A 23,147-nucleotide genomic window follows, 5' to 3' on the forward strand; every position below is an offset into this window, starting at 1 on the left:
GATTAAGCTTGGATTGATTGTTGCAGCACAGGCATGTGCTGGACAAAGCACTTGGCACGGACAAGTCTGAAATATCTTGATGTTCCAGACTCAAGTTTGTTTTCCTAAAGAGTAAAAGAGATTCCAATTTCAGATGCTCAATCACGTGTTAAAAGCAAAGGCATCTACTTCAGCAACTGCTGAAGCAGGGCCCACGTCGCTGTCCTGCTCAGGGCAAGGCACGTACCCAGCGCTGTGCCAAAGGCTACTTCTCCCGCCGGAGGCCCATGGACACAACCCACGCTCGACTTCATAAAACAAACACAACTCCCTGAGAAAACATGAAACGACACTCCTTGTCAAGTATCTGCGTTTTGATCTATCATGTGTTACTGGGCCACCAGCATATTGCAAAAACCAACCTCAGTACGTTGCCTAACACATTTGCACAAATATTTTTCATTAGCAGCTCTGTTTAAAGACGTGTTTATACTCAGGGATGAAATGCCATTCCGGTATGAGCTGCAGACAGGCTGAGCCGAAGCAAAGGTCCCCGGAAGGGCTTCCAGGCCTGTGCTGATGTGTCACAAACTCATCACCCAGCGCCGGCCCCCGGCCCAGACGGGCCGCCCTGCCCCCGACACCAGGCCGGACGTGGAACATCTCCCAAGCATCCAACCCCATTATCCACAGGCAGCGACTACTCGTGACTCAGAGGATTTGGGGCTGGTTTGTTTGCGCGGCCCGGCGCCAACTCCGGAGTTCCCGGCAGCGCACATCTGCGGGAGAGCTGGGCCAAGCCTTGGAACCCCGGCCCCAGTTTTGAGGACTTCCCTGAGATTTCCGCCCGCCCCCACAGCTAATAAATAAATAAATAGATAGATAGGTAGATAACACACAAAAACCTCTAAACCAAACAAAGCAAAGCAAAAAAACCCCCGAGCGAGTCCTGGAGCAGTTAAGCTCGGAGGGGGAAACGGGGCTGTGCGCGGAGAAGGGGAAGTCTGGCGGACCCCAGCGGGGCCCGGCGGCGGTGCCGGGCGGTCCCAGGCCCCCCGCCGAGCCCGGCCGGGAGAAAGGCCGCTTTGTTCCCCCTCCCCGCGGCCGCCTCCCGGCCCACGACACGGAGGCGGGCGGGCGGGCGGCGTCACTGCCCGGTACCTACCACAGCAGGAGGCGACGAGGAGCAGGAGCTGCGCTGACCTCCAAGCCGGGGACCCCTCTGCGCTCCCCCAAGGGGCCATAACACCCGCCCGCAGGGAGGCGGCGCGGAGCCGGACCCGCCACCGCCGCGCCCGCGACACGGAGCCGGAGCTGCTGCCACAGAAGGGGCCGGCGGCGCCTCGCCCCTTCACCCGCCGGAGCGGCCTCCTCGGGGAGCGCTAACGGCGCGCACGGCCCGGCCGCCCGGCTGCCCACGGAGCCATGAGCCGCCGCCGCCGGCCTCGGCCGCCCGCCCCCCGCGCCGCTTCCGCCGCCCGGCTGCGCCCGCCGCGCCTGCGCACTGCCCGCACGAGCGCGTGGGGCCGCTCCCGGCAGCCGCGGGCCGGGGCGGAGCGGGGCCCCCAGACGGCGGGGGCGGGCCCGGGGGCGGGCCCGGCTCCGCTCCGCCCCAGTGCCGCCACAGCACCGCCCTGGCACCGTCACGGCACCATCCCGCAGGTGCCTCCACCTCCTCCGCTGGCGCCGTCTCCGTCTCCTTCCTCTCCGTCGCCGCCAGGTTTCGGCACGGCCCGCCCCGTCCCGGCAGCCGCCACCACCAGCCGGGGCTGGGGACACGTCCAGAGCAGGGAGGGTGGATCTCCCGGCGGAGCAGCCGGAATTTCGGGCTCGCACAGGATAACCGAGTGGGTGTTTCAGTGCCCTGGCTCTCCGCCCCGAGTAGAACTGCCTGAAACCAAACCCAGTCTGTAAAGCACAGAGACACGCTGGCAGCTGGCGGCTGTTGTGCTTCTGATCTCCAAATCTGCGTTTCTGCAGTGAGACTGAAAAATTACCGTGGGAGCGCAAAAGCGTAACTCCTATAGATGGAAAATTATGGACCCCATAGAAATTCCTTGTGACGCTTCCTGTTCAATTACGATGGCTCGTCTTTCACCCCTTAATGGCACCGTTCTCCGGTTGCACAATTATCTATTGTCAAAAGCAAGTGGGATTCACAGCACAACTTCTATATTTAGCTTTAATTTTGCAGTGCCTGTTGCAGACTGTGAGAAGTGTTTATTGCCCCTGTTGTGCTAGAACCATTTGTTTGGAAAAACAGAAGTACTACAGTTCCCTAGAAAAGCAAAAGTTACATTGGTAGGGCACTGTAGCTGCGCCCTGAAAACAGATGTGTTGAATTGGACCAGAGTTCTTGCTCCACAAATGCTGATTGCTATGGGGAGTGCTCTATGCTATTTCTCCTCACTCCTCTCATTTTTTTCATAGAATCATAAAATCATTTCGGTTAGAAAAGACCCTTAAAATCGTTGAGTTCAACAATGCCAAGTCCACTAAACCACGTCCGCAAGAGCCACATCTGTACCTCTTGTAAATACCTCCAGGAACGGTGACTCAACCACTTCCCTGGGCAGCCTGTTCCAGTGGTTGACAATCCTTTCTGTGAGGAAATGTTTCCTAATATCCAATAACCTCCCCTGTCACAACTTGAGGGCATTTCCTTTCACTTGTTGTTCTCTGATTTATCCCACAGTTATTTCCGATGGCCCATCTACTTGGGAAGAAAGATAAGTATACTGGGAGGATGTCTCTTTTGGAAGGGAGTAGAGGTTTATTTAAGGATAAGCATCTGGATGAAGATTCAGCATTTATAATAGTCAGAAAAGAAGGACTGTAAACCAGACAACCATGAATGCTTTCCAGCTCTGGGGAGTTGTAGTCCAGAAACACCCTGTACTAGAGTCACTATCGTTAAGTTTAACAATATTCAATGGATTAGTCTTCAGTAAATTTGTCCAATCACAGTTTGAACCTATGAGGGGTGTGACTGTTCACCTCTCCAAAGCCATGAGTATGCACACAGAATCAGCATTTCAAGGAAGAAGAAAACACAACCTTCATTTATATGTTTGTCATAGGTTGAGATTGGCCCCCCTCTGAGAGTCGGGGGGGGCTCAGAGGTGATTGGGTGCCAGGGCAGTGTTCCCTGGAGAGCCAATCACCATTCATATTGTTCGCTTCTGCTCAAAATCATATATATACAGCACTGGAAGCTGTTGGCAGTCTTGGTGTTGTGCTGTTGGTGTCTACTGCGTGTAGGTGGAGAGGGCCAGGGGGTGGCTGGGCTCCCTCTGCCTCCCCTCCGGGGTGGGGAGAGAGGGGAGCCCTGCAGCCCCCCCAAATCTGCCTGGGCTGGAGTTGGAGGCAGCATTTGGAGTGTGTGCTGGGAAGGAAGAGATTCACAGCACCTGAGGTAAGAGGGAGGAGGCTAAGCCCTCTTTCCCCCTCTCCCCCCGCACCTGCAGTACGCTTGGGACAGTGTATAACTGGACCGAACTCTGCCTGTTGCCAAGGCTAGGGGGCTTTTTCCCCCCTCACTGCATTAAGACTGGTGGGAGGTGGATTTTAAGGCTCAGCATTTAAGCAGAGCCAAGTGGATGGGCTGCTGACGAAACAGCTCGGAGCTAGGGAAAGGAATCCCAGGCAAAATTGGAGATGGACCGAAGAGAGGCTCAAAGGATGTCTCTGCCGTGATCTAAATGGAGGACAGCTGAAAACCCGAGGAGGAATCAACATTCCAGGACGCAGACGCTTGATAAGCTAAACTACACTGCAGCAGCCTATGAACTGAGGTATGAGACTGGGAGAGAGAGATCATACAGCAGAAATGACACAGAACTGAGGAGAAAAAGCTATCTTCTTGGACTTCGTGAGGAGGAAAAACTGCAATAAACAGCTGGAGCTTGGTGAGGGGGGAGCGTTCGGGCCCAGAACACTCCCATGAGAGAGACTGCGTTACATATCAGCCTTGAAAGGCTGCTCCTGGACTAAAGTTAAAGGGAGGAGCTTAAAAGGACTGATAGAAATGTAATATATATATATATATATATAGCTGCTTTTAGTTTGTATAGTATATTTATTTGTGTAAATAAATGTATATACTTCCCCCTTCGCCTATAGAAGCTTCCGGCCTGAAAGTTTCTCTCCAGTGTTAGGATAAATTGTGGGAAGGGGTGGGGAAACCTGGAAATTGGATTTTGGATTTCTAATGTGGCTCAAACTGCCACAACGTTTATACAAATAATTAAAGCTTTCACAACAGCTTAGCCAACAACTTTTTTTCATTTGTTTCTGCTTGCAAGACTAACCGACTTCTTCAGTGAAACCTCAGGCACCCTTTTTTTCACGCACTGGATCCCATTCCTCTTTTTGTTTTTAATTATTAACGATGGGATACTGGAGGAATGCTCAGGAAGTCTTGTCTGTAGCTACTGAGAGAAGCATTACTGGTTATATGAAGACACCACATAGAACCTATGAACACACAGGGACTTCTAACCCTCCAACAGTAATTACACCTGTAATGGAGAGACGTAACATGATTCTCTTTCCATAGATTTTTGTTGCAATACAAAGAAGACAACACTAATTATAATTTCAGATTAAATGCTATTCCAAACAACCCAAATATTTCTATTGGCGAAACTACTTTCAATCACTTGCACAAACAAGTGGTCACCCTTTACCATGTACCCAGGTTGAGTGTTCATGGCAGAGAGCAAAGCATCAACTCCTGGCATCACAGGCTTAATTTCAACATTCTTCTCAAAGACGAGGTGTGAAGGATGATATGCAAAAGAGTCCTGTTTCAGTACTAAATGAGCTTGGCAAGCAAAAGGTGAGATACTGAAGTGATGATCTAAAGAAAAAAAACTCTGCAGGAGCAGTATTTCTGCATATGAGATGAGCTGGATCTTGTAAGTCCAGGGAAGAGAATATGTTAGTAGTCTGGATTAGACACTCAGGATGTCAAGCACCATCTTCTCATGTAACACCCTTAGAAACTTCACCAGATAGAGCAAAGTTTCCTGAGTAAAAAGTTGTGGGTTTTTTTTTTTCTTTATTTTTCTTTTTTTTGTTGTTGTTGTTTATTTGGTTGGGTTTTTTGGTTGATTTTTTTGTTTGTTTTTCTTTTTTTTTGCTGCTCTTGTTGGTCTCTGAGAGCTTTCTTAATCTCTTTAGTGTTTGGGGAGGAGAATATTGTTACTACTATGCCTGAATAGTACATTGTAAATCATATACATAATTTTACATACATGAAATTCTAATCATGACTGCATTTTTTGTTTGGTGGTTTTTCTTTACTCTTATCTGAAGATGACTAATAAAACTTTATTAGTAGGAATCATTTTAAAATGACACAGAAGTGGCGTCTTTCTTTTGTATTTGAAGGCAGATGAAGATAAAACATCCTGAAAATGCACACATGCTTCACCTTGAACCAAACCAAGATTGTTGTAACAGTTTGTTGCTCTTCTGTCTGATGCTCAAGGTTGGCACATGAAGTTACTGAAGCAGCTTCAGCAAGAATTATCAGGCACTCAGTGACAATATCAGCATATGATTTTTTTCCTCCTGTGATATTCCTTTCAGCATTGTTTTCTTTTTAATGATCGGTTGAGTATTATCACTTCAGCTTTACTTCACTGCCTGCTGCACACATTTTCTTCTTGTCATCCTTGCTCTTCTTTTTTTTTCTCTTCCTCATCAGTTCTCCCTTTCATCACTTCAGAGTATGCTGTTAGCAAATGCTACCCACAGATTTAACAACAATTTTATGGCCCATTGTAAAACTAGTCCACATTTCATTCTTTTCTCATTATTTGTGCTCTGACCATGTGTAAAAGGGGAGACAATCTTACAGTGTCTCTCTGATGCCACGTCCTGGATGGAACCTCTGAGAATCATTTTAATACACAATGAGGATAATTTAAGATGTTGAGTAGATCTCAACTAAATAAAGTAACAGCATTTTTCCTTTACCAATCTCATTGTTTTCTGTCCCATAACTTCCCTTCACATGAGGTCATAAGAAATGTTACTATATTCAGTACCAGTATTTAATTTTTGGTGAGACCTCTACCACATCTGAATTTACTTGACCTGTTTTTTTGCAGAAGCCAAGTACTTACTTTATCATAAGAAGGCCATCAGTGGAATTCTAAATATTCTTATTTTGTTATATTAGTTTTCAAAATCAATTATTTATAAACATAAAGCATAAATATAGGCAGCAGAGGAGGTAAATTTCTCTTCTAGACTTGCATTTATTTTGCAGCACAACCTATGAAGACTGGGACAAAAATTACTTGTGCCACCTATTGAGTGATTTATTTTTTTTAATAAACAGTTGTTTGCTCAGCAGTTGTCTAAAGGGTGCTAGTAAACTAGATTTTTGTTCTACAGTAATTTTAATACTAGACCCCAGTTACTTCAAATCTAGAGTACCCTACATAATTTTACTTCAAAATGATGAAAGACAGTAGAAGATGTTGTCAGAAATGTCTGGATCAAGGCCATTGTGCTAAAAATACATAGCATACATCAGAATCTGCTTACATTGTGCTGCTGTACGTATTAGTATTGCTTTTGCATGCTGGAGGAAATATATCAAATGTGGTAAGTCATCATTTATTTCCTTGGTGTTTATTATTAGTATTTTTGTGCGGTCTAGAGGTCAGTCAAGAGTAGGGTCCCATTTCGCTAAGGAGTGTACAAACATAGGACATGCTGTGCATTGTGCAGTGGAAAACAGTCCAAATATAGCTCAGTTAACTGCAAATGGAATATGCCTGGAGACAGTGGCATTGTAGCTGCATCCTTGAAGCTTGCGCCTCCAAACTAATTTTGTAGGGCATATTAGTTTAAGCACCGTGCTCCACCAGCTGCTTCTGGGATTCACGTTAGTTTCTTCAAACTCTGCAGAGCCCTTCCAGTAAGTCACTGCTTTTTTTCCATGCTTTGTCCCCTGAGGACCTATTTGTAGGCAATTTGTAAGCTCTTTGCCTAAATCTAAACAGAATAACTGGTTCCCCAGGAGGAGAAAGGGATTTGTGTACAAACAAGTTTTAAGAAGTGCCTACAAAGTTTGTTACCTCAATTAAAAGTAATTCATATTCAAATGTAATAGTAGTAATTTTTTTAGTCATCCAAATCTGGACTGTCTCAACTCATTTATGTTCATCTGACTGTTCATATTAAATAATGAGTTGTAGTCACAGGCTCAGTAGTTTATCTGACAATAATAGCACTTCTGTCATATGGTACATGAATTGCTATTGCCTAACTTTGTAGTTTTAGACATTTCTGGAAATGGTGCCCAAGATTGTTCATTTATTAAAGTACAATGCTGCTCTTCCAAGGGCAGTCAAACAGAAGTAACTTCAATTTGGAATAAGCCAGGTAACAAAAGCGTGCCCTAATTCAGTCTACAATTACACTGTGTAACATGTGGCTTACATAAGTACCTACAACATGATAACACCACTGGTATTAAAACTGCTTTTGTTCTTTCCTTACTGTTAACTAAAACTGCTTAACCCTTACTGTGGTGATGGGGGCCCAGACGGCAGGCAAAAATCAACAAGTATGGTGATATATTCATTCCTCTGCTTCCTTCCTGAATAACAGCCCCAGAAGTGGCTTAAGAACCGTTATATTAGCAAAATAACCGTTATTTTCCTACAAGATTTACAATGCACTTGATAAACATCAGTGCTTATCTAAAGTGGTTGAACAGTATAAGAGGATAGAAGAGAATCTAAGTCTATAGTCACACTGCATCTCAGAAAAAAATTTAGTCTTTCACTCCAATCATTAGAGACCTATGGCTGCTTTTAGCAGCTGTTCTCTTCCTTTTGGATTTATCTTCTCAGAATTAAAGAACAGCATCTTCTTGTTGATACCTGGAAGAAACTTCTATCACTGAAATTCCTATTTGATTTTTACATATTACTATATAAAACATAATAAACCCATAGGAAAAGCCTGAGTCTGTAAAAACAATGTATTTATATGTGAAGATATTTGTATAAAGCTTTCAAATATTTTTTTATTAATTATCCAATCACAGAAGGAACACAACTGTTCAGGTGATTCATGGATAGAATTAAGAACTAAACTATTATTATATTAATTTTAGAGCAAACCCAAAGACCAAAGGAAAGAGAAAGGCAAAAACCCCTCAATATGCCAAAAGAAAGAAAAAGCCAAGACAAAAGACTTCATGATTGCAAAGAAAACAAAAAAATTTCTTCAATACTAATAGAACATTTCATGAGCAGTTTTCTAAACCTAAGAGGCTAATTAGTTAGTGTGGAAGGAGCTATTAAAAAGCCTACAGGGTTTTCTTTTGTGGATTTTTTTCATTTTTAAAATTAAATTTATTTTTTCTTACACACAATTTTTGAAGCAATTATCTTTTCAAGCTCCATACTGACACTAGTAATATTCTTGATTTTTAATTAGGTTAAATTAGAACCTCCTTTATCTGGCCTGCACATGCACATTATGTCCCCACTGGTCATTAAGGCAGAAACAGCACAAAGTCTGAAGTAGTGAACTAATTCCAAAGTACAGCAGTTGGGAGTTTACTGGAGTGACTAAAGTTTGAAGCAGCAGAATGTACTTTTATAGCAGTAATTATGTTCTGCATGTCGACAGGTCTGGAGGAAAAGGCAACCAATGTAATGTGTTAATATTTTGCCCAAATAGATTTTTTAATCTTGTTGAGTGCAGCTAATCTTTAATCACAGTTCCAGATCATCTATTTGTACTGTGCACCCATAACCTCCAAGGGGAAGACTTTGAGTCAGAGAGAAGGATTCCAGTGACATGAGTCCTCACCAAAGAAAGCTGCTAGAGTGAGTCCAGGGAAGGAGGATGAAGATGATCAGAGGGCTGGAACAACTCTCCTATGAAGACAAGCTGAGAGAGTTGAGGTTGTTTAGTCTGGAGAAGAGAAAGCTCCAGGGTGACCTTAGAGCAGCCTTCCAGTACCCAAATCACAAGAATCATCAAGTGAAACTCTTAAGTGAATGGCCCATACAAGGATGGAACCTGTAACCTTGGTGTTATTAACACCGTGCTCTAACCAACTCCTTCCTTAATGGATGCTAAAACTGATGCCAACAATTCTCCAGGACCAAGAATGAATGCTTTGTTTTTCTTACATGATAGAAATTAGAATATTGCTGTTTTTAAAATTCTTAACAGATTTGTTTGGCTTAGCAATACCTAATGCCATTTCATAGATGTGATTTACGATTTGAAGAAAACTATGGGGTCTAAACTCATAGAGGTGATCATGAGTACTCTGTAGGAAAGCCAATAGCTTTAAAGGGAGGAACCCCTAGAGGAGCTGGATGTTCAAAGGGGGATTATATTACTTCAGTCTTACTTATCCTTTCCATTGTTCCAACCAGTGGAAACTATCCTTCAAAGTCATAATTTGGCTCTTAATGCACGACTGAACTGGATTTGGCAAGAACTCCAGTCTTAAATCCAAAAGCAGTAATGTCTCATAGGTAAAGGTTCATGAGAAGTGTGAGTCAGATAATCTAACTAACTATAGTAAAACCTTAACATAAGCCACAGAATAGTCAGGGTTACAAGAGAGGGCTTCTAAGAACTTCTCTCAAGCTGTTAGATGCAGACACAGCAACTGACAGCTAGTGGCTTGAGCAAAAGCATTCCAAGGCATACTTCGCTTTTCTACCTAAACTTTTGAACATGACAGTTCCTCTGTCAAAGGTCCAAATTTATCGTAGACACATACACACTTGTGTGTGTGTATATATATATACACGCATATATATATTAAAAAAGACACTCAATAAGACTTTGTATATGACTTAACTCATAAAACTTGGCAATACAGTCATATGCTCACCTATGAAAGCTAAGACATAAATCATGTGGTAATATGTCAAGAGTGCCAGGGATTTGCAAAGCTCTGGAAGTCCCCAAGATGAACACAAACTTTTTAGTTCTGAAGTATGTGTAAAATATGCATGTAAATTAGAACTCAAAGCAAATTTAATTTTTTAGTTTGTTTCCATTTACAAAGGTATTTCATAGACCATTCTAGTCTATTCCAACAAAACTGCCTTTATTTGAAATCTAATATACAAACTTTCCCTTATTTGTAGAAGCAAACCTGTATTAAACTGCACAAAAGACAGAGTAAGTGCATTTCAAGACTTTGTGAATACCCCTGAATGTGTACATTAGTAGACTCAAGTAATATAAATTAAAATAAAATTTCCTGAGTTTAATAATTAAGTATTTTAATTGGACTTTGTGTCAGGGTGATATCCTGTAGTGAAGAAAGATGTCTTACATTTTTATTTTAGCATTTGTCCATCTTTTAATAAAATTGCAAGAAAATGTGAAAGGAAGATTAAGATTATGACATTCACATTCTGTCACCTCTTCTTCAGAGAACATACAAGCAGTACATTTTACATCTAGTCATTAGAGCTACAGGAGTAAATTAAAGCCTGAATGTCTCAATCCCATTTGCATCTTTCAGTGCATCTGCCGTGAGTGACAGTGGGAGATCCACAGCAGAAGAGACATCCTCATATTCCCTGTTCCCCTGTATGTATAGAGATCAGTGGGTTACAATTAGCATGATCATTTGGAGAAGCATTTCAATTTACCAAAAATACATGAGACTAGACTCATTGTTTTACATTTTAGTTCTTCACTATGCTGGGCTGTTTTGCACTTCATTTTCCCCTTTCAAGCTTTAGTCCTACTGTGTTATGCTGCTTATTTATTGAAATGAAGTTTTCAATATATTCCTGTCAGCCTTGTAGAAGGCTTTGGCACACTCCAAGTGAGCAGTAGCACAATAAAACTGAAATATTTTTGTGGCAATACTCAGAGACTTTTGAGCTACAGGCTGTATCATGAACTGCAGGAATTAGCATTGTTTCTCAAAGCGAATGAAGCTCCACTAATATCAGATTTTTCTGAAATCACTCTTGCATCAAGCTTCAAATTTTCTGTTTCTGAAAAGTTCAAGCATTTGATGAAGTTTCACTTGTCTGCAAACAGACATCTGGCTTTTTCTCCCCACTGGAAAAAATGTGATAGCAGCTAATAGACAAAGGCTTTTGTTTGTTTGCTACAGAACAGCTGCTCCTAATCTACCTTGGACTCGCACTGCTATTGCAGTATCAAGGAGGATGTAAGCAAACAAACATGAGGACAATGAGATCCTGAAGGGCAGATTTCCAGCACCACAAAACCCAGTAGTAGTGGATTCAGATGCAATCTGATGCAATAGCAATGTACTTCACTGCAGTCATTTATTATATTGTCCTTTAGCTCCAAATGTGCAGAATAGTTTTCTACTGAGTCTGCATAATTGCATTGCAGGAGATATCTGGGACTCCTGGAAATGCTGGCAGCTGGGATCATTTTCATCTGAACTAGCATGTGAGGCTGTTAAAATTCAGAAAGACATTTTGTTATTTTTCACAGTTACTTGTTTATTCATGACTGTTCAGGGCCAAAAGGTAAAGACACAGGCTCTGCCAGTAATAAACCCTCCATCACTATCTGCAATCCTGTCCCTGATGACTGACCTGTGTCACAGAAAGCCAGCTAGCTGACACTGCAGCACCTGTCTCTCATTTTAGTCCACTGTGTGCCCTCCCCCACCTCCTTATTCATCCCAGATCTAGAGCTGGACGGATAAAAATTGAGGGGAAGCCAATATTTCCTTACACTTAATCTGTGTGTCCAGAGACAGTATAGTCTATGGCCATGCTGTTAATCTCTAAATCCCCTACACAGATAAAGTTTTCTAGAGAAGCTGCTGTAGACACCAAGGAGAAGATAAAACTCACTTGGTTGCTTCCTTGGAAGACTTCAACTTCCTAGCCTGAATGTGGACATAAAGTGCAGGAACAAATCCCTGTCTTGGTCTAGTAATTTCTTCCTGTAGGAGGAGATAAAACCTGCTGAAAATAGGGACAGAACTATAAAACTTCATTCTAGCAATCTGAGGCATCAAGAAACCTATCAAGACAAGCTCCAACGCGGCTGCTCTTTGGCTGTTTGCAGCAAACATGCTGGTTTTCCTGGCCAGGCTCAGTACAGACATGGCACTTGTTGCTCTAAAGATTAAAGTGTCCTTGACAAAGGAAAGGTCACTGAAAGCTTCACATATTGCTGCAAATTTTCTGTGGACTCTAAAGCTCTGCTCTTTAGTTACTCATTTCTTGCTCTTCTAACTAGTGGCGCAGAGAAGCGGAACGTATCACATTTATTTCACTTTGCTGACTACTTCAACTACCCATTAAACAGACCTAGACTAAAGTATCACTTTCAGTACAGACAATTCTGCATAGGATAATCCAACCTAGCTGTAAGATCTGCTTAGGCCTGTGACAATTTGTGACATTTAGGCTTTGCCAGGAAAGAAAAAAAAGGAAGGTCAAGAGTAATAGAAGATTGGAGTGCTGCTGACAGGACTTCCATGAGAGCTGGCACAAACTGGCATTAAATCAACAGATAACTTTTTAACTCTGCTCCAGTTATCCTCACTGACCTTGTGAAAAAACAAGGCCTTTCTGAGTCTGAGTTTCAAAGGTAAAGAATGAGGTAATACTCCTTTGCCCACCATTTCCTTTAAACTGGGAAGATTTTGATGGTGGATGTCTCATTGCATAAATGTACAGAGCCCATAGTTCAAGGATTCTGATCTGAGTATGCTACGATGTGTTTAGTAAACTAAATTAAAAAACTGTGTTTGTAAAAGACAATTATAATTCATGAAAGGTACGTTTGGAAATTCAGCAGGCCCTTACTGTAACTCAGCCTATTCATCTGCCTTCTTTTAAAAACACAAGGACAGTGCAAAAGCAAAAGGTGGATCCACGAAGTAGAAATTCACAGAGTAGAGATGTAAAGATAAGGCCTCTGAATTATTTTACTGCAGCCATTAAGTTTCACCAAACATGTGCACCAAACACCTGGAAATCTTTCGAGTAAAATTTATAGCTGCAAATTGCTTGCAAATTAGATTTCATTGGAATATCAAGTCCCTCCACCCCTCCTCTGGCTTTATATTCCTCCTCCAAAAAATGCCCCAAGCCACATAAGGAACGGACAAACATTTTTTATATGCTTATATATACATGCATAATTAATATGTTGAGAGAAAAAGTACTTTAAAGTGCAGTGCATTCACAAGTGAATCAATTTTAGCAATGGATGCACGTACAGCCTATGTTCTGTCTTTGTTCTTGTTCATTACATAGCACTCTCCAAAGAGTAAATGGGTATTTATTCTCCTAGTGTTCTTCTTAGGTGTCTAGCAGACAATATTTCCAGCATCAAATGGTTTATTTTTTAAACCTGTTGCTAATCTGTTCGACAGACTGCTCAAAAGCCATATGTGTGGGGTAGAAACCCCTTGACTAATAATTATAATTAAGTAATGAAGATTATGTCACTATATCTGGTGATCTGGCAGGTAAGGGAATACATGAAGAAACAGAATATATAAAGATGAGCCAGTCTAGAAGATATGCATCCTTGTAGTCTTCAGGGTATTCACTAATAAAATTACTGTATGACTTGTAATTATATTTTGTAAGTTAAGGGAGAGCCAGAATCATGTCTAAGGGATTGGAAATGAAAAGATGGATTAATTTTTTTGTTATATATAAAGAAATGGTAGTAATTACAATTTGCTAAACATATCTCGAACAATAGTAAATTTAATTAAGGTAATAAATAAGAAAATCTATAAGTATCCACATCAGTGAGGACTAATAACAAGTCAAAGAATGCAGATGCAAAGGCATATGACACAATATTTTAGGTCAGAATTTGATCAGATAGCTATTAGAGGCATCTATAAAATCTTGTGAGACTTTAGGAGTCATGGAGAGAGGAGCAATTCCATAATAAAGAGCAACATGAGTTTGAGATTCCTCTCTAGTGAAACACTACAATGACAAACAGTAAAATCCAAACTTGCCTAGTTAAATATAGAGCCTTCATTATAAAAAAGAAAAAATACTTTATTCCAAATTTGACAGTACTTTTCTAGAAAACTTTCTAATTAGCTTGAAATAGTATGGGTGGAATTCTACATGAATTTGAAGTAAACAACAAAAGACCCATGAGCTCCTGTGGGAGCAGACAGTGTTTAGTACTGTTTTATTCAGCATAACATTTTTACACTGCATTTATTGTTGTACTCTGAGTATCTTGGGAGGGACTGTCACCCATGGTTGCTCTGCTGCTCCCTTGGGGCAGAAGTGAATGTGTGCAGGGTGGTGCACTTTTCTCCAGGGGTGAAATGGAAAGATCCTGCCAGATAACTCCAGTGCTTCCTTTTTTCCTATGAAAAAAACTGCAGTGGATGTGTATGCAGGAGGTGAAGTACATCTGGAATCAGGCATGTATGCTGTGTGGCTACTACACAGGGATTTGGCTACTGAAAGGAACTCTGTAATGATGCCAATGTACAGAGGCTGCCAGGAAAAAGGTCTAAGCCCATACCTGTACATCTCCAGCTTGATTGTACATGCTCTTTTACCAAGGTCTGAGCAGTGCTAGCAATGAGCAGCTGCAGGGGTAAGGGAATTTGCAGTCACATTTCACTTTCACAGCATTACACTGCCAGTCATTCATCTGTTGGCTTATCTGACCCATATTTCATCCTCTCCAAAGTAGCTTAACTTCTAAGAATCTTCCTCTGTCCACTTTTAATTCAGAAGAGTAGCTTGTACTGATTATCCTACAGGACCTCTGAGTTTTTCCACAGGTGCAATGACTATCTGTGTTTATTTAGCTTCCTCAGCAAACAGTCCTTTAAAGATTATTGACAAATCAAAAAAAGTCAAGTCAACTGTTGCAGAAATACAAAGTGAACACACAGTGTCTTAATGAGGAAAATACTGTTTGAAACAAGACATCATCAAAGACCAGTAAATTGAAAAAATGAAAAAAATCTGTTTGATAAGCCATTTACCTTTTTATCTAGTCATAATTATTAAAAAAACCCAACCAAAACAACAAACCCAAAATGCTGCTGTAGCTGCTCACTGGTGGAATACAGAAGATAGTACAGTAATCAGGTGATACAAAATTGTGGAAATAAATAATTGCCCATTTCTTAATTTCAGTAGACTCTAATGGTATCCAAATGAAAACTTCTGAAACTATGTCTTTCTAGTAAATATTCAGTTTACATAGTGTACTTAGGGATTATATTGCTAGCTCTACAGAGCGCCTAAATAGCAGATCAGTCATCCTCTATTTTATGCATTTGAAGAGTACTGATAATATATCTGACGTAGCATTTCCTCAAATGCTGTTCTTCATTGATCCGAGTACAAAAAAAGCAGATGTGATTTTTTTTCCAGTGTAACAGGCAACATTTTATAAAAGAATTCAAGGCTAAACAATCAACAAAGTCTCATTACAAATGGAAGAAAATTAAACACCATCATATTTTGTTGTTACAGTTATGAAAACGTTCAGCTTGTGTGTCATGAACTCCCTGTAGGAAAAAGTTGAAGTTTTCCATAACACTGACAAGCAGAAGTCTCTTTGCTCCCCTAGGGAAATTTCACATTCACACTTCCTTTAAACTTTTCAGTATTTTCTTTTAAATGATCCAATTATGCTTTTTATAAATCTGGATGTATAAGTCTTTTGCATAAAATTAAATAGCTCTCACTTTTATTTTGTATATTTTGTATGCTGGGGAATTCAGAGCTGTTAGCAGTGATGGTCCATAACAAAACTTCACCTCTGACACTGGAACATGCACATTTCTTCTCAGACTTGGTATTCATATTCCTTTCTAAATCCACATATGCCAAGGGTCTCCCTTTTCGTTTTGAGGGGATATCTTGTGTAATGTGAGCATAAACATATATGAAGAAATTCAATAAACACATCAACTGGAACATGCAGTATCAAACTTTTCTTTTACTTTCTGCAGGTGCTAGCCATAATATGCACAAAAAGAAAAAAATATTCCCAAGACCAGATGGCAGGATGGCAGGGCCAGAGCATGGCTAAACCACATGGACCAGCAGACAGACTGATAGCAGGTATGTACATCATTGATCCAAGGCCAAAGGGAAGAAGGACAGGAGAGCAGAGCCATCATCCCAAAGACCCATGTTGGCAGCCAAGGAGCATACTGACCTCCTGAAGTAAAACTCACTGGAAAGGACAGCTCGGAAAAAGTGAGGAAGTAAACTGGATGCAGCTGTTTGGTCTTAGTATGTCCACAGAGGCAGGATGCTGTGTAGATTTCTTTGTAAATAAACTGAATTTCTCTAAAGAAAGACCTTATTGTAAAAATCAATTTCCCTTACCAGGAGACTAATTGAGTGCAGCTCTGAATACTGGCTAAGCACTTGAGTAAAAAACCAACAAGATAAAGCTTTGAGCATGGTAGAAAAGTTACTGAAAGAATCTTTTCAAGCCTATTCTGGAACATTACACAACTTATTTCTTCTTCAGCCTTATCCCCAGTGCTCACTGCCACCATTCTCAGAGGTTCCTTTCTTACTGCCAGCATGTGAAAAGCATTAACACTAGAGGTAGTCCCCCTTTCTACAGCAGATTTCTTTCATGCCTCTTCAGGTTACAAAGCAAAGTCCAAATAGAGATGATGTGGGAATCACTCCTAAGAAACAGGAAATTGGCAAATAAATAGGTGGAGGCATAAAGGGAATGCTTATCTCTTACTAAACTTTATTTATCTTTGCATCACTGTGGAAGGCATATACAGGTCCTGACTGTTTTTAAAGGGGAGGTATTCGAAAGCCTGTGTTGGCAGAGGAGGGTGAAGAATTAGGAGGCATTCCAGTTGAGCAGTGGCTGGCTAGGCTCATTATCAACTTACTTCCTCCAGCTCACAAACCATGAATTGTCCCTCCATAGCTAAATGTCATTATGCGAAAGGATAAGACTTGTCTTTTGTAACACCTCAATACACAATTAGCCTGGGGAACTTAGAAGATGCTATGTACATATATGTGTATATGCTTTTATGATAAAGTCCTAAACTCAGAATACATCATTAAGGAAAGATTATTATTCGATAAGTTCCCATGTCCTTGTGCTTTGTGCCAAGATTAAGCAAACTATCGTACAACAGTCAAAAGAGTACAATATCACCTGAATGCACGGAGATTTAATAGGAACAAAAGATCTCCCTCATACAGATGTGAACACTGAGCAACTTCACCAGCTGCAGGGAAATTACTCCCTGTAACTTCAGCAGTTCATGCTTTTAGTGTTTAAATCCATGGATGTGCCTTCAATCTTGAGCCAAGTGTTCAGTAATATAAAACTTCATTTGTGATGTGTATTGTTCATTTGATTACATGTAAGTACATTTTGTTAATGAAAAAATTCCTTTTCTTTAGAATCACATTTTTTCTGTTTTGGGTCATAGGTAAATAAATAACAATGTATGAAAACTCAATAAAAGTAACATTTGCACTGTGAATTATTTTCTTTTTCCTCTTGTTGAAAACATTCCCTCCCTCCCCGCTAGTAACCATAAATCTTTTTCTGTAATGCTCTGTTAGCTTTAATAAGAAGTACAGCATAGTAGCCAGCACTGGCTTTCACTTACTGTAGCTGAATGTTAAGCAGCATTGCAAAATGTTAAGTTGCAAGAAAAAGGAATAGTTTTTTTAAGACTTTGTATTGGGTTTCCATGGCAAGGTTTTGAAAAAGGGAGGGCTACAGGGTAGTCTTCTGCAAGAAGTTGCTAGAAGCTTCCCCCACGTCCAATGGAGTCAATGCCAAGCAGCTCCAAGATGGACCTGCCTTGGCCAAGGCCAAGCTCATCAGTGACAGTGGCAGTGCCTCTGAGGTATTGTATGTAAGAAGGGGAAAAAAACTGTGCAACTACAGACAGAGCCAGAAGGAGCCTGTGACCCCGTGAGACACTCATGTTGGAGCAGGTTTCTGACTGGACCTGTGGCCTCGTGGAAAGAGGAGCCCACACTGGGGAAGGTTTTCTGGCAGGATTTGTGACCCCATGGGGGATCCACACTGGAGCAGTCTGTTCCTGAAGAAATGCAGCCTATGGAAGGGACCCATGCTGGAGCAGTTTGCAAAGAACTGCAGCTTGTGGGAAGGATCCACTTTGGAGAAGTTCATGGAGGACTGTTTCCCATGGAAGGGATCCCACACTGGTGCAGGGAAAGAGTGTAAGGAGACCTCCCCCTGAGGAGGAAACATGGGCAGAGACAATGTGTGGTGAACTGACCACAGCTCCCATTCCCTGTGGGAGATTGAGAATTAACAAAGCTTCTCACCTCCTTCTTCACACGCCAGTAGGAAAATGCTAATTTACTAATAACCTCATCATAGCTGTCTCACATTCCCTTTTCTCTGTTTCACAATTCAGACAGGAACATATGCACTGACACCATGTGTCATTGATGGAAAAATACTTGAGGTTCCTTTCGGCAAAGATTCTGCTCACAAAACTTCATCCAAGAGAGGAAGAAAACTTGCAATATTTAGGCACGAAACCCATATATCAGAATTGCAATCCTTTCTCATATGATCTTGTTGATAATGTTCTGATGCTTTGTGGCTAAGGTTCCTAACTACAGATATCTATAACCTGACTCTTAAAAAACAAAAATTACTTTAGTTCTCTTAACACTGTCAGTGGCAATATGTACTGAGAGGATGTGTTCATACAGTTGGACTGAATTTCCCACAGGAGTTCTAGTCCACAGTCATCCACACTGCCTACATCTTGATCTGTCTGCAAGGAAAAGTCTGGAGGCAGGCAGATAGTTTTCCAGCAACTGCAGGTGGTCACAGCTGATAGGATTCCAGCTTGGATTCCGGTTTGCCTGCCTGCTGCCCCCTGACATACCCTGCCCTCATCCTTGCTCTGTGCCACCAGGCACAAGGCACCATGTGCCCGATGCTGTGTCAGGCACTGCTGCAGTGAGCAGCTCTCACCTTCTCACTTCTGCTGTAACAGCAGCAAAGGTGGTGAGGATCAGCACTGTTTTCCCACAAGCGATGGTTCTATTGCAGTGAATCTGTCTCAGGCCTGGTACACACAGATTAGGAAACCATTTCACTTAGAAATAAAACTCCAATGTGGAACATCCTTATTCCCCTAAAACAAATCTTCAGTCTGGAGCAGCTCATCAGATTTACCCTTGTGTCACATGAAAAGGGGAAATGTCCTCAACCCTTAGTGTGGGGAGTTTTCCTCGACTCTTAATGTTTTATTTGTCTGCCAGCACCCCAGGAAAGCCGAGACCCTTGTACCCAACCAGTCCATGCTGTTATGGGGACCCCTTACTGAACAGTCCTGTTGGATTGGAGGGTGGTTTGACTGACTTATTTAGGGAAATATGCCAACAGCATAAGGGAGACCCCTCAGAGGGTCTTCCCACTTTATTCGAGTATGCTCCCTGCTGCTGGCAACCGTTAGCACCCATGAAGGACTCACACTAATAGTTAACAGAATAACACTCTTTATTAATAGAAAATTGTGACAGCTTAAGGTTTGAGGGTTGCCAGTGATAGTATCTGGCTGCAAAAACATATTCAAAGCAGTATACAGACAAGCTCTAATCCCCAATAAAAGTGTTCAGCGCACATGGAGTCTAGTTCTTACCTAAATAGGCGCCCCTATGGGGGAGAAGACAGGTTCAGCCTGTCAACTGATCCCAGCAGTTACAATGGAGTCTTCCCTAACTTTTCATCCATTCTCAACTTATTTTTATACTGTTCCTTTATGTTTAGTTGGAGCTTGGGTGACTTTAGTCATAAATACCTTTGTTACTGTAAAATTGTCTTGCTGCGCTTTTAAAGATACAGTCAAAAAAAATATAGAGTGCATGCCCAGTGGGGGTGGTCATACCTTGGAGGCAGGTAACTTTGGGATGGAGGTGTGTGTTAATATTACAACTAGGCTATAATGAACCAATTTCATCTGAGGAGAGAGATTTCGCCACAGCTGTCTCAGTGGCAGGACACCTCCCATCTCCCTCAGGTGACACATGCTATGCGGTTTTATCAGCTGTAAAGTACCATCAAGTTCCCCTCCCTGCAAGGATTTCTACAGAGCCTGGCCATGGTGTCTCTACTCTGTTCCACCCTCCATTCCATCCCTCTTAGCAGGTGCTTACTGTTGTATGGGGAATTCGTGGACCTGCCAACCTCATTCCATCCAGGACGTACCAGTTGCATTTTAACCTGTAATTTCCATACCTTCTGTTAGGAATATAACTTCTCAGTTTCCTTTAACTTTTCCCCCAGCCGTCTTTCCATGGTGTTCGCAGACGTCTTTCCACACCTTGCTACCACAAGCCAGTCACGATCATTTACAAAGCAGCTATGACAAAAATAGATCACCCATCCAGTCTATAGTAATTCCCAAGACATAGAGTATTTCTTCCCAAGCCCAGCCTGTGGACAAGACAGTGATACTTTTCCTCACCTCCAGGGTAAGTCAAAGCTAAGTTGGCTAACCCAGCCAGCATCGTGGCATTGCTCTGCAAGCATGCTGGTGCAGGTACACATGCTGTTGGTGAGGGGAGCGAGGCTGAAGGGCAGACAGTGCTGTCTTTAGAGAGGGGACGTGCTCTGTACACCCTTGCTTATGGAGGTATACTGGCAGCCAATGGCCAGACCTGAGTGACTGGGGCTAGGAAGACTCTCCAAAGGACTGCTCCCTCTCCCAGTCTCTTCCACATTTTTGCTGTTCTCCCTTCATACACTCAGCAGTAAAGCAGGCACAGGTGAAGGGGTTATACACTCTACCAGTTGCAGCTGCAGCTCCTCAGACCTCTACTGCAAATCTAGTTCTCATCTATCAGCTGTGTAAATAGGCAGATTTCAAGCCCTGGTAGTTGCAGGCTGTGGTCAACACTCCAGGCTAGACCATGTTTTTCTCTGGTGTGGGTCAATGTGGCATTAAGCAGAGGTACTGTAACCAGAACACACCACTGCTTCACTAGTCTTGAATGCCCATTTTGCTCTCCAAGGACAAATTGAAGGAGCCATGGGTTCTCTGGCCACATAGTTGCAGGTCAAACATGTCAGACAGACAGAGAGACATACAGACAGACAGCAGGGTAGTACCATTAGCATGGTGCCTTCAGAGAGACAGCTGTATCTGCCAGGCACCCCGGTGTTGCACCTGTGGCCAGGAATCTTCTCTAGGCAATTCTCCTGGGACAAGGTCTGCAGAGAAATGAGCCCAGCCTTGACAAAGGACTGTGAGTAGTGATCTGGCAGGACCCTGACTTCTAATGTAGAGTCTGTCCTCCTCTTTTCCAACCTACTGGGAGAAAGAGGAGTAAAGATTTGCTTCTGGGAGACTTCTTCATGGCTCTAAGTACAGGCTCAAACTGGCAGGATAGGGCAATGAAAAATGGGACATGAACATCAGCGCCACTTCTGAGCCTGATCTTTGCCCATTCCTGTAAACTGCCCATTAGAGAAGATGTGTTACAGCTGCCGTGGCCATGCAGCAGCCTCTGTAGGGGAGAGAATGCAAACCCAGGGGATGGGGAGTAACACAGCATCTGGACTTTTTAAGATGTGAAAGAGGAACAGGACACACTAAGCATACATTTTCAGGCCAAGATGGAGAGAGAAGGATAATGAGATTTTTGCCTTTTGGGTACAGGTACCTCAAAAAGGACAGTAAAAAGTACCTGTCTCTGTGGATAGGACTATTCTAAGAGGGACAAATATGTCTTTGCTGTGATATAAAAGACAGAGGTTTTTCTTTTGCTACTCTTTGGCAGAGTTGCCCCGTTTTGCTGAATCGAAAGTATCTGCTCTTTGGTTTTATATGGGAGTCATCTCCTGGTAGGAAAAGAGAATGCTTTCCTCCTCTAAGGTTTTGTGCCCACACTGGACTGTGTTGGATGTGGCAGGGCAAGTGGTCACACTAGTGCATTTTGGTTTCCCTATCTTAAAACTGCAAAGAGCAGATGGGTCCATCCTTGATTGGAAGTTTTGGCCAAATATTTCTTAAACTGTAAGTGCTTACAGAACTGTAAAATACCTTAGGACTGTTCCAAAGTCAAATAACTTTAGTGCCTGCCCACTCATTGCCTGAGCTAAGTGGCCAATAAAGTTGTGGCAATAGCTAAAGAAAAAGATACAGATGCTGACATTTATATGCAGAGAGGAAAACATTCTTTATGCGTCTAATGGTATGCATTTGGTTCTGCTGTCTGTGCACTCAGAAACAAACAAAACAAAAAGGCTAATATATAATGATGGTTGTTCCTGATGTAGAAGTTGAGTATATGGTCCTATCAGCACTGGCAATGTCTCATTAGCCAGTGGCAGTTCTACCCAGGGATGGCTCTCCAGAGCTGATTACTGTGTAGAGAAGGCAGAAGCAGGTTCTTAGGTGGCATAACCTTCATTAATTCCCTTTGATATTGAGGAGAAGAAAAGTGTTGGGGACTAGGAGTAGGCATCATATGGCCTTCCAGTCCCAGGTCTCATATGATTTGTGGTCAGCATGGGAGCATTAGGCAGTGTGGTCATGCAATTGCTTAACAGTCTGGTGAAGGCTAAAATGATATATTAATCATATTTCCCACGTTATCATTTTTATCTGATTATTATTTTTAAAATGCCTACTTTAAATATCTTGGACTGCTGGATCACTGAAGCCAAACAATAACTTTTAAGCAGAGAATGGAATAATTTTATGCAATGAGAAACAAATGATATCACAGCAGGGCTTCTGCTGTGACTGTAATTCAATTTTTCACTGAGCATGATCAGCTCTTCCTTTCTTGGTGAGGAGTGTGATGGACAGGACCTGCCCTTTGCTTTGTGAACAGATGTAGGACTGGTGGCACAAATTGTGTCTGATGTCAACTGCTTTGGCTCACCAAAGATATTAGGACACAGAAATCTGCTAATTACAGAAGTGGTGAATTGTTGCACCAGCAGTCTTTCTTCCAACGTCAGATAGCATGTATCAGTGTCACTACCTCTTGCTAGTTCCCTGCATTATACAGTACTTGTAGATGAAGGCAGCAAAGTTTCCTTTGCCTCAAGCTATGAAATAATTAAATGTGCAAAAATTTAAACCCCTCGGTGCTGGAGTTTGAGAGGTGAAGGCAGTGGAAGGGCCAAAGGTGGGCAGGAGG

At 42.2% G+C, this 23,147-nt stretch overlaps 1 protein-coding gene across 1 annotated transcript in view; it reads right to left on the bottom strand.

Moving 5' to 3' along the window:
• LRP12 (LDL receptor related protein 12) overlaps window positions 1–1,426 on the bottom strand; it is a 46,748-nt gene extending 45,322 nt beyond the window's left edge. The window contains exon 1 of the mRNA XM_027717514.2: window positions 1,145–1,426. Coding sequence (XP_027573315.1) covers window positions 1,145–1,223 — 79 coding nt within the window. The 5' untranslated portion in view covers window positions 1,224–1,426. The remainder of the gene's footprint in view (window positions 1–1,144) is intronic.
• Between the last annotated feature and the right edge of the window lie 21,721 nt (window positions 1,427–23,147).

The sequence above is a fragment of the Pipra filicauda genome, unplaced genomic scaffold (genome assembly GCF_003945595.2).
Source record: "Pipra filicauda isolate LSUMZ 115617 unplaced genomic scaffold, ASM394559v2 scaffold57_size4234018_pilon, whole genome shotgun sequence".
In the NCBI taxonomy this organism is placed as follows: Eukaryota; Metazoa; Chordata; class Aves; order Passeriformes; family Pipridae; genus Pipra; species Pipra filicauda.